Source organism: Lygodium microphyllum, chromosome 10 (assembly GCF_053477565.2).
Source record: "Lygodium microphyllum isolate KBCC chromosome 10, Lygodium_microphyllum_v1.1.10, whole genome shotgun sequence".
Taxonomy (NCBI): domain Eukaryota; kingdom Viridiplantae; phylum Streptophyta; class Polypodiopsida; order Schizaeales; family Lygodiaceae; genus Lygodium; species Lygodium microphyllum.
In genome coordinates this window covers 140,720,090-140,736,486 of record NC_141144.1, presented here as the reverse complement: position 1 = coordinate 140,736,486, position 16,397 = coordinate 140,720,090, and the positions used below count along the sequence as shown (strand labels likewise).

General features: G+C 39.1%; 1 protein-coding gene across 1 annotated transcript; it reads right to left on the bottom strand.

The window, feature by feature from the left end:
• Positions 1-2,023: 2,023 nt before the first annotated feature.
• Positions 2,024-6,111, bottom strand: LOC148030634 (cytochrome P450 CYP72A616-like). Its single transcript, XM_087686971.1, has 5 exons — positions 5,218-6,111; positions 4,509-4,729; positions 4,022-4,260; positions 3,521-3,908; positions 2,024-2,971 (listed from the first exon to the last, which is right to left on the bottom strand). Exons 1-5 carry the CDS (start codon positions 5,513-5,515, stop codon positions 2,546-2,548), a joined length of 1,572 nt encoding a protein of 523 aa, XP_087543097.1. The 5' UTR covers positions 5,516-6,111; the 3' UTR covers positions 2,024-2,545.
• Between the last annotated feature and the right edge of the window lie 10,286 nt (positions 6,112-16,397).

Here is a 16,397-nt window from a genome sequence, read left to right as displayed (position 1 = left end):
TGCAGTAGAATAGGAGGCATTGTGTGTTTGGTACGGATTGAACGACGAATAACCGATCTCACACATGTACACCTTGCTCAATCCATGATGGAAATTTATGTGCTTATGTTCAAAATTTAAATTTACAACTATAATAAATCATTAGCTAGCATATGCAAGTGATAATATTGAAGTTAAGTGAAAGCTCATCCCAAAATGCAAAAACGCTAAAAACGTACCAAATGCATTAGGCACCCATGACAAATTGGAAATTTAGGTTTTATGTAAGAATCTCAAACATTTATTCTATAATCATTTACAAGTGCTCCGCTCACTCTCATACAATTTGTAATTAAAACGTTTCTACGCTCATAAAGGTGCCATGTGTGGGTTAGTGGAATTAAAAGAAACATGCCAACATGCCAAAATCCCAAAGGCTACAAGTAATGGAATGTTTGAGCACGTTGCCAAGAGTTAAAAGAAGGGGGGGATAAGGAAAATGAATTTATTCTAATGGGTGCAAAAATAAACAAGATTATATCTTCTCTTGCCTCCATCTTCTTTGTTGATTCACTCGTGTACTTCTAGCTTCAATGAGCAAGTTTCCCTCTTCCGTACTACATTGAGACAATGGGTTGGCTTTTAATCTTTTTTAGAGTGCTTGCTTTTCTCTCTTTCTTTGCCTTCATTTGAGAGACAATGAGTTGGCTTTTATCTCTTTCTTTGCTTTCTTATCTTCATCTTTCTACCATGTTTTGAGAGAGAGGGGAGGAAGAGATTTGAAGAGAGGTGCTTAGTATTGTTGCATTGTCAATTGGCTTTCAATTTCCTTCCATCTCATCTCCTTAGATGTTTTTCTCTAATTGTTTTTGGATAACTTAGCCATCACTCCTGCTATAATATCATAGACTTGATTCTTAAAAACATCTATAAATTCCTTAGGTTTGCTTCCATCTTCTTTCCAAGTTCATAGTCCCTACTTTATTTCCAATAGATGTTGGGAGTCTAGGATCCATGTTTTAATCATCCAAGAATACCAAAAATTCTATGCAACTCAAAATTATATTCACGAAGGTTCCCTCTCAAGGAGAGGTTAGGGTGGTGTCAAATGTCTGGCTAGACAATCTAGATGGTTAGAAAGCTTTGTATGTACTTACAACTAGGATGTCAATCCTAGTTAAGAAAATGACTATCTATTACCCCCATTAGACAAAAGCCTATCATGTAGCTTTATAATGTGTATTCACATTTGCATTGATGATGTTAAGAGCATGAATCTTTGCCTACTATTGCTTTAGCATTGAAGTTGAGAAATAAACAATGCTCCCATTAGGGAAGAAGATTTCATCACATGGCTTGGATTACATAAGGCTCCCCTTTGCAAAACATTGGTACAAGCACACGCAAGATGTTCACCTTCGTCGTACGACCACTAGTTGGCTAAGATAGTGATATGCCCTATCGAGCGGTTGAGGGGAAAAAACGAGTAAAAGGACAAAACTTTGCAAAAAGCTGATTGTCATGTCTTGAGGATAATATGTAATGACAAACCTCCCCAAGCAAAAGTTGAGAAATAAACAATGCTCCCATTAGGGAAGAAGATTTCATCACATGGCTTGGATTACATAAGGCTCCCCTTTGCAAAACATTGGTACAAGCACACGCAAGATGTTCACCTTCGTCGTACGACCACTAGTTGGCTAAGATAGTGATATGCCCTATCGAGTGGTTGAGGGGAAAAAACGAGTAAAAGGACAAAACTTTGCAAAAAGCTGATTGTCGTGTCTTGAGGATAATATGTAATGACAAACCTCCCCAAGCAAGCTAGCATTCAACTTCACTTTTTTTTTTTGTGTGTGTGGGGAGCACTCGCAAGGGGGGACACCTTCCCTCCAAATATTCATCATACATCATCATGAGAGTGGGAAAGAGCCACATTAGCATTTCTATGGACAAAGGATAGCTCGCAAGGTGAATGAACAATAGAGCTCCCCTTTGATTACCCTACCAAGGAGGACCAACTGAAAGCTCAAGTGGGCAAGAATTAGTATCAATGCTAGGCCATCACCCTTGAAAGGACATTCAACTCGCTTCAAAAGAGATCAATATGAAACTCACAATGTTTTGAAGATGCACGTCAATTGAATGCAAAAGACTACAAAGCTAGGAATGTGATAAGAGCTATAGTGGATATGGTTATATAGGATATGTGCTTTTAGATCTCCTAGGAAAGAAAGAGCATGTGTCCAAAGTGGTATACAATATGCTTTTAAAAGCCTCTGAAGCAGTAGACTTATTTACAGTAGTCTATGCACATAACCAGCAAAGGAATAGCACAGCAAGCCCTGTGACTATAGCAATTTTTAACTACTCCTGCACCTTGTTTGACTCTTCAGTTGGTGGAACATACTCTTGGCTCCACACATTATGATATACATATACATATATATATATATATATATAGCCATCATGCTACTCGTGTCATCTGCAAATTGAAAGCGTAAACAGCCTCATTCCGGGTATATGCCCCTTCTCAACTGAATGGCACATTTTATGAGCATGTTGGTCAGAGCTTTTCAAAGAGAAGTGGCATGCCAAACTGAGGCTGCAGGGTCAGGACAATGGTGGGAGCATGACGATAAGCAGGGGAAAGCCGAAACCGGTAGCGCTGCACTATAGCTGATAACACCACTTTTGCTTCTAGCATGGCAAATGTCTGCCCTATACAGTTGCGTGGTCCAATGGAGAAGGGCAAGAAGACTCCATTCCCTGTGCTTGCTTTGCCAATTCCACCACTAAATCTCTCTGGGGAGAATTCAGATGCATTGGGCCCCCAAAATTTTGGGTCATGGTGCCATGCAATGAATGGTACTACTAGCACAGTCCCTGCAGGAATTAAAATCTTTCCAAGGTACAAATCAGTAGATGCTCTCCTGAACACAACCACTGCAGGAGGATACAATCGAAGTGCTTCATTCAACACCATGGTCACCTGCAAGAAATAAATCACAATTAGCTAGCTACAACCACAGCACAGCCCTTTCTCCAGTGCTTCTAAAATCACATCCACCATGTCAACTACTCAGTCCACTGACAATTTCATGAAAAATTATATACAATCATGGGTATCTCACCACCATACAAAGTTAAGTGATAGAAACAGAGCTGACTATAGGACCATACTAATGAATGGGAGTGTGAGGATGCATGCATAAAGCACAACGAACACATGCATGCAAGATGCCCCTTTGGCTGAATTAAGAAAAACAAAGACCACCCTCAGTGCTCATCTTTGAAGTCTATCTTCATATTTTTTCCAGCATACTCTAGGTATAAGCATATTTTATGTTGGGTTTTGGCTTCTAAACCTTATCAACAATAAAAGAGACAAATCTTTCTCAAACTCAAGTACGATGAGCAGAGTTCCTTGAATGGAAAATTTGAGACAAGCAGAGTGCCATGCCTCTCTCAATAACTGTTGTGGATGAGATATTGATGACCTACTTGCATGAGAAGAAAGTATCGAGACTTAAATACTCACAGTTTTCAACTGATTGATTGACTCTGCTGTTGGTAGCTCCGTACCACACACTGCATGCACCTCTTCTCTTACCCGCTCCTGCCATTCAGGGCTAGTTGCCAGCAGTAGAAATGTCCATGTGAGCAAGGTGGATGTGGTTTCATGGCCAGCAAAGAAGAAGGTCTTGCACTCGTCTACAATCTCATCAATTCCCATACTCAGGTTCTTCTGACTTCCCTGCAATTCTCCTTTGTTTGCAGCAAGCATAAGGCCAAGCAAATCATCACCATACCCATCTACCTTGCTGATTTCGCTGGACTCCATGCGCTTTTTGATCAACTGGTGAAGGATATCAAATATTTGTTTTTTCAACCTCCAGCGGTAGCGATTGGTGGGGGTTGGAACAAATCTACACAAGACAGCAAGGACAATGTGACAACATTTACCAGAAGCAGAGCTGTTCAGAGGGAGGAAAGAAGAGGGGAATTAGTAATAAGGCATATTTTGCGAGTACATGCTAACCTTGACCCTGGTATATACATGGTGCCACTGATTCTGGCAACTACAACCTGCTGCTCATGCTGCATCTCGAAGACTTGCTTACCTTCTGCGAAGCTGCTTCCGAAGGCTGTATGAGCAATAATATCTGCAGTCAAATTTTTGAATGCAGTATGGATGTCGATTTCTACCTTTTTCTCCTCTTGAGCTTCCCATTCCTCCATCATAGCAGCAGTGCAAGCAGCCATTGTTGGAGTCATGGCCTGCAACCAACACAGCCACAGTAATCTTAGAAAGCATACCCTGATCCAGATGAGGGTCCTACCAAGCATCCCAGTCTACCCATGAATATTATCACTTTTATGCATACATGCATCAGGAAAATTTTATGAGCTTGGAAATACTCAGGAGGCCTTAGTTCATCTCCTCTTTCATGTGAAGTAATACAGGGGATCCTTTCAAGGCCTCTTCATTTGCCAATGTCATTCATGGTATAAGAGCAGAAACTTACCTTGAGCTTTTCATAGTAGAAAGCTGGATTCATGATCCGCCTATGTTGTGCCCATTTTTCACCTTCCAAAGTTGCCAGTCCTAGGCCACCCAAGTCCCCACTGTCAGGCCTTCTGCCCTTTGTATAGAACCCAAACTTATTTGACAAGATTTCCTTTGCTTGCTCAGGTTCTGACAGTATGATATGGGGTTCAGGTCCAAACCAGTATACAAAAAGATCACCTGCTCACATTACAGTAAAATGCGCTGTGTTATTATGAATGTTGGGTGGCAGACAATGTTTCCACTTTCCTAGTCTAAACAAACACGACTGATCACATTATATGGAGTGAAACATACTACTGGACTGGCTAACAGAACTTTCAGATGCATAATCTATAGCATCTATGGTTAACGGCCCACCAAATAAGCATATGTGCAACAGTAACATGGTCATTCCATTGCTGATCACATCACATGTACCTTGAACCTGTCGGTGATTAACAATGGAAATCTGCAGTACAAAACCTCACAGCAAATCATTGCGGACCCACATGATCAAAATGCATCCGATAAGATGACAGTGCGTGTGCAGAAAACAACAATTAACAGAAGAAACTGCTCACTTTGACGCCAGCAGTCAATTAAAGTTACAGGGTTTTGAGACGTGAGAAGACCTTGGGGAATCAAACTTAAGTGATCATTTCATTCTTTGCACAAAGAGGTCTTACCATACTGTTTGGACCACTTGTAGAGGTGAGGCAGGATGCGAGGAGCGATGTCGTGGGAGACCTCAGGCATGGGATTGGCGCGTGCAGCCTTCCCCAAGGCCGCAAACTCGGCCAGATTCCCATGGAGGGGGCGGTAGGGCAGACATTTGACGCCCTGCGCCTCGAATAATCTCTTGGCGCGGTGGGGCTCCCACCACAGATACAGAAGGGCCTTCAAAGCCGTGAAGAAGAAGGCGGTGGTGGCCAAAACCAGCAGGGAGATGCCCATGTCTCTGCTCCAAAGCATGGACAAACCCATTTCTCTTCTGAAGATGCAGCAATGGTTGTGGGTAGCTAAGATGAAGAGGGCCCAGCAGTCGGAACCAGCAAGCTCTCTCTCTTTTTTATTTCGTAAACGCAAGCGCTCTCTCTCTCTCTCTCTCTCAGGCTCAGGCTCAGGCTCAGGCTCAGAGCTAGCGCTGTCCTCCTCCTCCCAGTACCTCCATCTCTATCTGTGTCTGTGTCCGTGCCCACAGGTGTCACATGCAGATTAAATCTAGGCAGATGGATGGCACCGTCACCATGTTAAACAATACCTGGTTTATATCATCACCGTCAGCATCATTACTATCACCATTATCGTCGTTATCGGCATTAATCTTGCTGCTGTCACGCATGACCCATTCGCAAATTTAGCAAAAGCTGAGACGATAGATCTGTCTCGAGATTCAGAGAATTCATCTCGTGCTCCTGCTTTTCGGGGAACAACTGTGATTGTAACCCTTTCCTCGCCTCGATGCAAGTACAGCCCAGCCCACGGTGATTGATTGATTGATTGACTGATGGCGAGAGATGAAAGGATAGGCCACCAGAATAACTTTATAGGGAAACCTGCTGCCACTGTGCCCAGCCAAAAATATTTCCCACATCCACATATGCACTGAACTTTGTAACAGAAATTGTCTTCTATCTCTGGCAACCAGAACTTGTCTTCCATCATTACGTAATACAAACTGAACAGACAGAGATCTTGTGTTTTTTTCTTCTTGTAGCATTATTAAGATACCACTATACTATGCATTACTATTATTATTATTATCATTATAAGTAGTTTATTTGCCATCCTAATGTAAGGACACCCAACAAGTGGGTTATAACAGAAATTGTCTCGTCTCACTGAACCAACAGAAATTGTCTTCTATCCTAAACAAAACCAGCCTACAGGTCTTGGTGTTTGTCACCATCGCATGAGGTTTGCTTCATAATATTCTAATGCAAGGACACCACACCATGTGGGACACCCCTCCAATCCAATATTAACTTAATCTTCTCATACTTAAAACTAAACTAATGGGCCTTGACCACACGCCCACACACACACTTGACAAGTGCCCCCCTCGTGTTCGGTAGGGCATCTATCTTGGGATTGTTCCTACCACATTGAACTCTCTCTCTCTCTACACACACACACACACACATGCATGTATGCATATAAATTATACACACGTGTGTGTGTGTGTGTGTGTGTGTGTGTGTGTGCACGCGCGCGTGCGTGTGCGTGCGTGCACCTGCATATGTAAACTACATCCCAAGGAGTCTCTCAAAGCTCTAGAAGGAGCCATAGCCACACTTTACAGCAAACAAATCTCATGGCAATGCAATCAATATCCCTTGAAAGATTCTCATAGCACTATGCCAACAAAATAAAGGTTTACTTATCACAATAATAACTTGCACACATGCATGGCTCAAAGCTCATCAATATTCATCCCAATTTCTAATAGACTGTTACACTATTGCAACCCAAGAACTACTGGGATACTCAAAACCTCGAGAGCATCCTACATCTAGCCGGTCATGCACCCACATCAAATCAAAAGAGCATACTAGTCATGCCCCCTCATGATAGAAAGGGCGAACGCTTTCTTCCATCATATGCCACTTGTCTACTCCTCTAGCGTATGTTGTACAAGACTAATTATGATTGTTCAAACTAAGGAATTTACACATGAGATGCAAGTCGAACAAGGGTGAAGCTCACAATTGATGGTTTAATCATATCAAAGATAAATCTTAGAAAGTTATGAGTTTCTGTGTAGTTATTCAAGTGTGAATAATGCCTCGTTGGGAGATTCAACTCCAAGCAATGCAATGACAAGGGCTTGCCTATATATATAAGGTGTTGTGGCAAAAGAGTAAGTAAAATAATTCTAGTAAAGATATTTAAATCGTGGCCCAATTTGAGAATAATGAGTAGTTTAAGCATCAAATATAACACATGTGGTTTTGGGATATAATTTCAAAATGAATATAATCAAAAGAAATGTAAAGAACTATTTAGCTATTTATTTAGGGTCATTTTGTACGAGTAGACACGTATACTTAGGCCCGTCAGAATTTGCTCCATAAAGTCATATATTTGTAGCTATTTTGACCAAGCAAATAGAGATTTAGTCCACATCTAAGATGTCTGCGTATGTGTAAGATCAAACAAGAAAAGGCTACATAGAATGACTTGCCTTTACTCGACAAGATAACTAAAAATACTAAAAAGTGATTGATTGAAAATGATAGAGAAATGAAGGTGGCAAGGTACAAGAGGATGAAAAACAGATTGGAGCTTGAATATGTATGCTTTAGTCACCCCTTCCTTCTACTTGCAAAGAGGTAACTTTTCAATCACTCATTGTTTGGAGCTTGAATATGTGTGCTTTAGTCACCCCTCCTTCTTGCAAAGAGGTAAGTTTTCAATCACCCATAGAAACGAAAGTACAAGAAGATGACAAGGATTCTCAATAAATTTGAGGTTGAATATACGTGCTTTTAGTCGCCCTTTTTTAATGCAAAGATGTCAACCTTCAACCACCTTGAGAGCTTACATGCTAATTGACCAAAATATCACATAGTTAGGACTAGTTTTGTTTTAGAATGGTTAGGGGTGAATTTACACCTAATGGGTCTTACTATGAGTGTTCAAAAATATAATGATCTACATGAAGACATAAATGAATAAAAACATAAAATAGGCATGCCACATGCGAAGTAATTAACATTGTTTCTAGATCTAAGAAGACACTAGTGGATAGAAACATGCAAAACCCTTTATTAGAAATATCTATAGATGAATCCAATTAATTTATCAAGCATAACTAGATATATCCAACCCTTTAATCTTTGCCGAGTGTGTTTAGGCATTGCATATGGGGTATGAATTCTATTTTGTGCCAATGAAATTGAGTGAAAAATAAACATTAGACTAAGTTAATGCTCTTGCAAATTCACATGGGATCACCTTTTGTCAACTTTTCTTTTTTTCAAATGTCTTATCTTGTCAAAAAAACTGTTGAATTATTTATTTCCTCTCATTAGTTCCACCATAAAGGCTACCATGGGTAGGATATAGGCATCGCATCCTCTTTATTTAGCCACAATCATTAATTAAAGTCCAAGTGCTTGTGTCAATCTGACATTGATCTTTTCCTAAGGTTTAAGGGATACAGGTTTTCCTCCCTTTCCTTTTTCTTTATTTAGATATTCTTTTTCATTGTTTTTCAATGGATATTCTACAAGTCACTAAGTAGTCTGTCATGCTACTTGGTTCCATCAACTCTATCCATCTTTGTTTTCTAAAATAAAGTAGCTAGCCTAGTAGGCCCACTAACCATGCTTCTTGATGTTGGCATTATTGCAAGGCTCGCAAGGATACGCCTTGCTTGCTTTGCACTTCATGAGCAAAGGGAAGCAACCACACTCTCGCATAGTTGCTTTCCTTTGCTCACAAAAACGCAGCAAAAGGCATGTGAAGATAAACAATGTATGTTTCTAGCCACTTTTTGTAAAACCTTGAAACAATGTATCTTTTAGTGTCACTCTACTCATTGATATGTGTATTTGTACTTATATAATGTGTGTGTGTGTGTGTGTGTGTGTGTGTGTGTGTGTGTGTGTGTGTGTGTGTGTGTGTGTGTGTGTGTGTGTGTGTGTGTGTGTGTGTGTGTGTGTGTGTGTGTGTGTGTGTGTGTGTGTGTGTGTGTGTGTGTGTGTGTGTGTGTGTGTGTGTGTGTGTGTGTGTGTGTGTGTGTGTGTGTGAGAGCATCTATATATTCAATTAATGCTATGTGGAAAGTGCACCAAAATAATCTCAAACCTTTGACTTTTAGATTTTCCAATGGGAAAACTCTTAAATGGCAATTTAATGTCTTACATGACAAACACATTCTGCTATGTGAAAAGAGCACCAAAATAATCTCAAAACTTTGACTTTTAGATTTTCCAATGTGAAAATTCTTTAATGGAAATTTACTGTCTTATGTGGCTAAGGTGTTCTGTAACTCCTCTTCCACACCTTGGATATTTGCCTAATTAAACTTAACAACATCTAAAATGACTATTGTTGCAACTAATTATACACGTGTGTGCATGTGCATGTGCGTGTGTGTGCATGAGATTACAATTGAAAAAAGATTACCACATAAACATATGGATGTTAAGACTTGGTAATATGAGTATTTTGATGTGTAGATGTATAGGTGTGGACATCCAAGCATGCACAAAATGTACATGTGTGAAGTGGGCAAGTGCATATGGGATTTTAATCCCATGATTTTCTCAAATCCCAACTAGTGTGTTCGTAGGGAATATGCTTGTAAATTGGATGTATGGTTGGGAGCACATTCAAGACATGGAATAGATATACGCATAATGTTTCCTTTACGGTGTAGTCTAATGAACCTAGCCCCATTCTCCACCACTCGGGTTGCCTCATGTGCATGTGCGTGTGCGTGTGTGTGTGCATGTGCGTGTGCGCGCACGTGCGTGCACATGCATGCGTGTGTGCGTGTGTGTGTGCTCCTAGTGCATTAAGGTTATCAATGTTCAAAGTTGCAAACTCCTCTTTCAAGTTGCATACACAAATATTTGCAATAATATTGATTAATAGTGGCATAAAAGATTACATTGTTTAATGCGTATATAAACAAATTCATAACACTCACCACCTAAAAGCTTTGATAGTGCAATAGATAACTTATGCACCAAATTACTTTCTTATATAAGGCCAAAGAGTAAGCAATAACAAAAGCAAATATATTTTAACCTAAGAAACAAAGCCAACATTGGGATTTTAGGAAGAGACCAAAGAGAAAATCACTATCTATTACCCCAAAGATAAACCAAAGTCCCATATACCTAGGCCATCAAACAAAAGGTTCATGTAAGTATTAAAATAAACAACACTCAACCCAAAGACAGCTGTATTATACACACTTAAATCATGGCTATCATGAAGAGCTATTTTTATAACTTCAAAAAATGCATTTCATACCAACAAAAGAGAAAGAGAAACTCATTAGGAAAAATTTGAACTCACAAATGGGCCCTTAAAAATAATATAGTTTAAGATGTGGGCCTTTTGGATTGTCCAATAGGAAGGCTAGATGTTGACATCCATGGAGGGTGAATCTTCTCTCTCCAAATCTTGGGTTTTCTATTAAAAAAGGAGTAATTGGGGATTTAAAAAAGGGAGAATGAATAGTACATAAAATTTGAGTTTCTCTCACCTCGTATTTACCCCCTTTTTTTGGAGAATTTTCAATTTCAGTTTTTTTCCCTCTCAAGAAATTAGTTTGACCCAAAAGTTGAGCAACAGACCACTTTCCCTCTCTTCTCTATACTCATGAATTTTCGTCTCCATTGAAGCTCTCTACTTGAGAGTAATTAGGGTTTTGAGCGTTCTGCTTACCTCTGCACTTTCTTCTCCATGCAGCTCCAGATTTTGGGAATAACATAGATGCCCATCTCTCTTTGCATTTTCTATTGTTTGCTACTTTTTCAATAGGGCTTGATGTCGTTTCTTACTGTTATTGTTATTTTATTGCAGAGGTTGTTTTGGGCAGGAGACAGAGGTGCTAATCTCTCTCTCTCTCTCTCTCTCTCTCTCTCTCTCTCTCTCTCTCTCTCTCTCTCTCTCTCTCTCTCTCTCTCCTTTCTTTCCCCCCTCTCTCTATGTGTTGTTTCTCTTTTATGTTGTGTTTTCAATAGAATTTGATGTTGGTTCTAATTGTTGTTTTCTTGCAGAGTTTATTTGGAGCAAGAGGCAAATGTGTTAATCTCTCTCTCTTTTTGGTTTTTTTTTGCTAATAACTTTTCAATACAACATAATGTTAGTTCTAACCCTTGTTGTTGTTTTATTATAGAGATCATTTTGTGTGACATTGCATAAGTGCTCATCTCTCTCTCCCTCTCTCTTTCTCTCTCTGTGTTTCCTCTTTTCTACTATTTTTTGTGCGCAGATCGGATGCTGTACGCTCGCGTAGTGAATGCCGAAAGGTCCCCAAGAACAATAGGACTCTACTTTTTGCACAAAGAACAAGGTAAAAAGCATGAACGACATGAACAAGAGACCAATTGGGTGCAATCTTCCCCCATGCCTTGTGTGAGCGCTCCACAAAGCATGTATTTTATGTATTATTCATCTTCAAGCTCAAATAATAGCCCAAATTACAAAATAGCAAGCTTTTAGCTTTTGAGTTTGCTTTAACACAAAATAGGAATAAAGCTAATGGACGGTGCCCAAAGAGTCTGGCATGCCCAATACAATGTCCAAGTATAAATAACATAATCGTGCGCCCATGCGCATACAAAATAATAATAAATATCCAACACCTCAATAAATAGGCGTGACAAAATATAGGCATCATGCCTAAGGTATGCGCCCATCAAAATATAATCAATAAATCGAATACTCGCTATCCTCCAATACTTTCCTCCGCCACTGCTGCTATCTCTACACATCAACTGAAGCATTCACAATCGTTAGTAAAATAATACAATTAAACCAACAAAAGTGAATACCTAGCAGTCTTCAGCTAGATAAATAAATCAACTGGTTAGAAATCAATCCTAACATTAATTTATTACGAGTGCGCACTCTAAACTCATAAACGTTTATTAATTTAATATGCATTTTACGGAATCACCCGCTATGGAATCACCCATGTACACACTAAATTAATGAAACGCCCGAAAAGGATAGGTGTCCCCATCAACTTCTCGCACAAGGAATCCACTTTGTGTATGAGCCCCGGTCATCAAAGTTTACGGAATCCACCGTAAAACCTCACGGAATCCACCGTGGCACGAAATCCACCGTGAAATATGCCTTCTGGCATCATACCCCTGGGGTGGGATAGCAATTGACCTCAATTGCTATTAGCTCAATGTGGAGCTAACAGAGTGAGGAAAGCATTTAAGTCTCTAGCGTGCATCCATTGTGCTTCCTCTACAGGATGGTTCTTAAATTTAACTAGATATCTAGAATATCTTCGGCCAGTTCTAGTGGTCAGAAAGTCAGTGTCTATGATAGCTTCAGGTTCAAGTATTTCAGTCTCTTCTTTTAACAAAGGTGGGTTTTCGTAAACAGGGTGTACAGGTAATTGGCCTCTAAAGGGTCTTAATAAACTAATGTGAAATGTGTTGTGAATTTTCCAGTGAGGTGGTAATTCTAACTTGAATGCATTGTCATTAATTTTATGAATGATCCTAAATGGTCCATAGAATCTAGGGGTTAATTTCACAACTGGGTGTCTATCCACACTTTGTAGTCTACGTTTTTCTATTCTCAACCAAACATAGTCATCAACTTTGAAATTCATTGCTTGTCTTTTCTTATTGGCTTGTTTGGTATATGATTGCTGGGCTTTGGCAATCATGTCTTTAACCTCATAAAAAATAGTATTATGCATACTAGCAATATCATCAGCACTCTGAATTCTATTTGACAAAGATGCAACAGGTGTAGATAATCTATAACCATAAATCACTTCAAACGGTGCTTTCTTTGTAGATGTGTGTGGTGTATTGTTATATGCAAATGTAATAAATGCAAATGTGTATCCCATGTCTGAGGTTTAGAAATAGTATAAGCATGTAAAAGATCTAGAATAGTGCTATTAGTGGCTTCTGTTTGTCCATTAGTTTCAGGATGAAATGCAGATGAGAAATCAATTTTTGTGCCTAGGTTAGCAAATAGAGTAATCCAAAAGTTGTTACCAAATCTAGAATCACGATCAGAAATAATAACTTTTGGTAATCCATGGTTAGTGAAAATAGTTTTCAAAAACAATTGTGCTGCCTGTGATGCTGTTAAAGTTTTCTTACATGGAATGAAATATGCTTGTTTACTAAATCTATCTACTACTGTCCAAATCATATCATGGTTAGATTTAGTATTAGGTAAACCAGTAATAAAATCCATAGAAATTTGTTTCCATGGTCTAGATGGAATAGACAAAGGCATAAGTAATCCATACTGTTTACCATGATGTCTCTTAACTCTTTGACAAATCAAACATTCAGAAACAAAGTTAGATACATCAGTGTCCATATGTGGCCAATAAAAATCTTCAGTTAATGTACGTAAAGTAGATATGATACCTCTATGACCTTGATATGGAGGACAATGAATCTCATTCAAAACAAAAGATCTGAATGGAACTGTAACACACAATCTCTTTTCATAAAACATGAATCCGTCATTATAAGATAATGAATCAATAGGAATCAAGTTATTTTGAACTAATTTATTCCAATCAGCATGAAAAGTAATATCCTGATGATAAGTATCTTTCATAGCAATCAAAGAATCAAAAGATATAACATAAATATTATGAATGGCAGGTCTTCTACTTAATGCATCAGCCACTACATTTTCTTTACCGGGTTGGTATTGAATGATAGGATGAAAACTCTGAATAAAGGATGCCCATTTGATATGTCGGTCAGATATTTGGGGTTGGCTAAGTAAATGTCTAATACTTTGCTGATCGGTCTTAATCATAAATTCTGAACCCATTAAGTAGTGTTTCCACTGTCTTAAGGCTTGTACAACAGCTAATAGTTCTTTGTCATATGTGGAATATTTCAGTTCAGAGGGTTTCAGCTTACAACTAGAATAGGCTATAGGATGATTATCCTGCATAAGTACGGCTCCTATTCCTGATCCACTAGCATCAGTCACTACTAGAAAGAATGGTCTATTAAAATCAGGCAACTGTAAGACAGGAGCATGGGTTAATGCATGTTTCAATAAGTCAAAGGATTTCTGTTGATTATCGGACCAATGATAAACAATTCCTTCTTCGTATGCTGAAAATGCTTCAGCAAACCTGCGTATGTGTAGAGTACCTTCCAATGAACAACTTTGCAGTTCGGAGTTTCTGCACAGGAACAACCCTTCTATGAGTTTTGAACAGAAGTCAGTTTTGACTCCAGTTGACTTGTCTGACTTGCAGAGTACCAGACTAATGTGACTTGCAGAGTTTGTAGACTTGCAGAACTTAGTTGCTTTATCGAACTTGCAGAACTTCGACTTAGAATACTTGCAGAATCTGATTGCTCTGGTGTGACATGTGGCTTATGACTTAGCTTAGGTGATTAAGCTTAATCAAAGGGCAGCAAAAACGTCGAATTTTTAGGGGGGGGCCGTTTTTTTCAGCGCGGCGAAATTTGCGCTGACATCCTCAGAGACGCCAAGAAAATTCGTGATATTTAAGCTTCTTTAAGCTTAAGTTAAGCTTCTTAAGCTTTTAAAGCTTGATTAGCTTTTAAACTTTTGGGATTAAGAGAGAGCTTATCTCTGTTCTTGACGACTTGATGCAGGAGAGATGGGAGTGGTCCTCCGCCTCTGCAAGCTGGTCCTTCGCAGTCTGATGATGGAAACAGAGGTTCTTGACTGCCAGAAATCTGCTTGTATCGACCGTTCGCGACGAGATTGACCGTAGAGCCCGATCGTTCTAGGAGCTCTGCCTTCGCACAAGATGGGTAGCGATTGGAAGCTCTTGATCTCAGCTTCGCTCTGATACCACTGATGTGCAGATCGGATGCTGTACGCTCGCGTAGTGAATGCCGGAAGGTCCCCAAGAACAATAGAACTCTACTTTTTGCACAAAGAACAAGGTAAAAAGCATGAACGACATGAACAAGAGACCAATTGGGTGCAATCTTCCCCCATGCCTTGTGTGAGCACTCCACAAAGCATGTATTTTATGTATTATTCATCTTCAAGCTCAAATAATAGCCCAAATTACAAAATATCAAACACAAAATAGGAATAAAGCTAATGGACGGTGCCCAAAGAGTCTGGCATGCCCAATACAGATTGCACCCAATTGGTCTCTTGTTCATGTCGTTCATGCTTTTTACCTTGTTCTTTGTGCAAAAAGTAGAGTTCTATTGTTCTTGGGGACCTTCCGGCATTCACTACGCGAGCGTACAACATCCGATCTGCGCACCAATTTTTTCAGTATACCTTCATGTAAATACTAACTCTTGCTATTTTCTTTTGCAGAGATCAATTTGGGCAAGATTGGATAGGTGCTCATTTATTTCTCTCTCCCGCGTACTCACACACTCTCTCTTTCTTCCTATCTGCATTATCCCTTTTCTACTATCTTCACAATAGGGTTTGATGCTAGTTCTAACTTAAGGATCAATTGTTGTTGCAGCACTTAACACAAGGTAGAGTAGAGATTCTGTAGCTCAATTTACAAGTAAATCTGTCATATTTTGTGGTGCCAAAATTTATTCATTTAATTAGTGACTTTTATGTTTGATGGGATTTATGTTTTCTTATGTCCATCATTTGCAATGGGTTTTGATCAGCCAACGATTCAATCTTATCTTCAACAGATCAGCTTATAGGTAAATTGGCCCTATTTTGTATTGCTTCTATTCATGCATTTATCTGGATATTTTTTGTTAAAAGGGATTCATGCAATTATTTTTGTTAAAAGGGATTCATGCAGGTATTTTTTTGTACGTGTAGGTATTGTACAAGGTTTAGATGAAGCACATAATTCTCAAGTTACTATTTTGATGTGGTGAGTGATTCCTTTGTGTTGGATGATATGGATCTACTGCTGCTGGAAGTCGATTGTTCAAAAATCCTTTGCTTTATTGGTCCTATGTGTCCATTCGGATCTCCATGCCAATTGGCAATGATCCATAAAACTCTTGTATCATATCATCCATATAACACACAATGTGTTGAGTCTTAGAATATCTCAGGTGTCAATCCAATGTGCTTATTAAGATTTGCATACCATGTGGCTGCTATCCTTGTAACAACTACTCTATAATACCCATGTTTCATATGATGTATTAAGTTAAATCATACTCCTATTTATTATAATAAAATTTATTTT

What these genes read in the sequence shown, in the direction of transcription:
- LOC148030634 (XM_087686971.1), bottom strand. Translation starts at nt 5,515, where the DNA reads ATGGGTTTGTCCATGCTTTGGAGCAGAGACATGGGCATCTCCCTGCTG. An exon ending in TCTACTATGAAAAGCTCAAG is followed by an intron (nt 4,261 to 4,508) that starts GTAAGTTTCTGC and finishes TGTTGGTTGCAG; the next exon opens with GCCATGACTCCAACAATGGC. An exon ending in CAATCAATCAGTTGAAAACT is followed by an intron (nt 2,972 to 3,520) that starts GTGAGTATTTAA and finishes TATTTCTTGCAG; the next exon opens with GTGACCATGGTGTTGAATGA.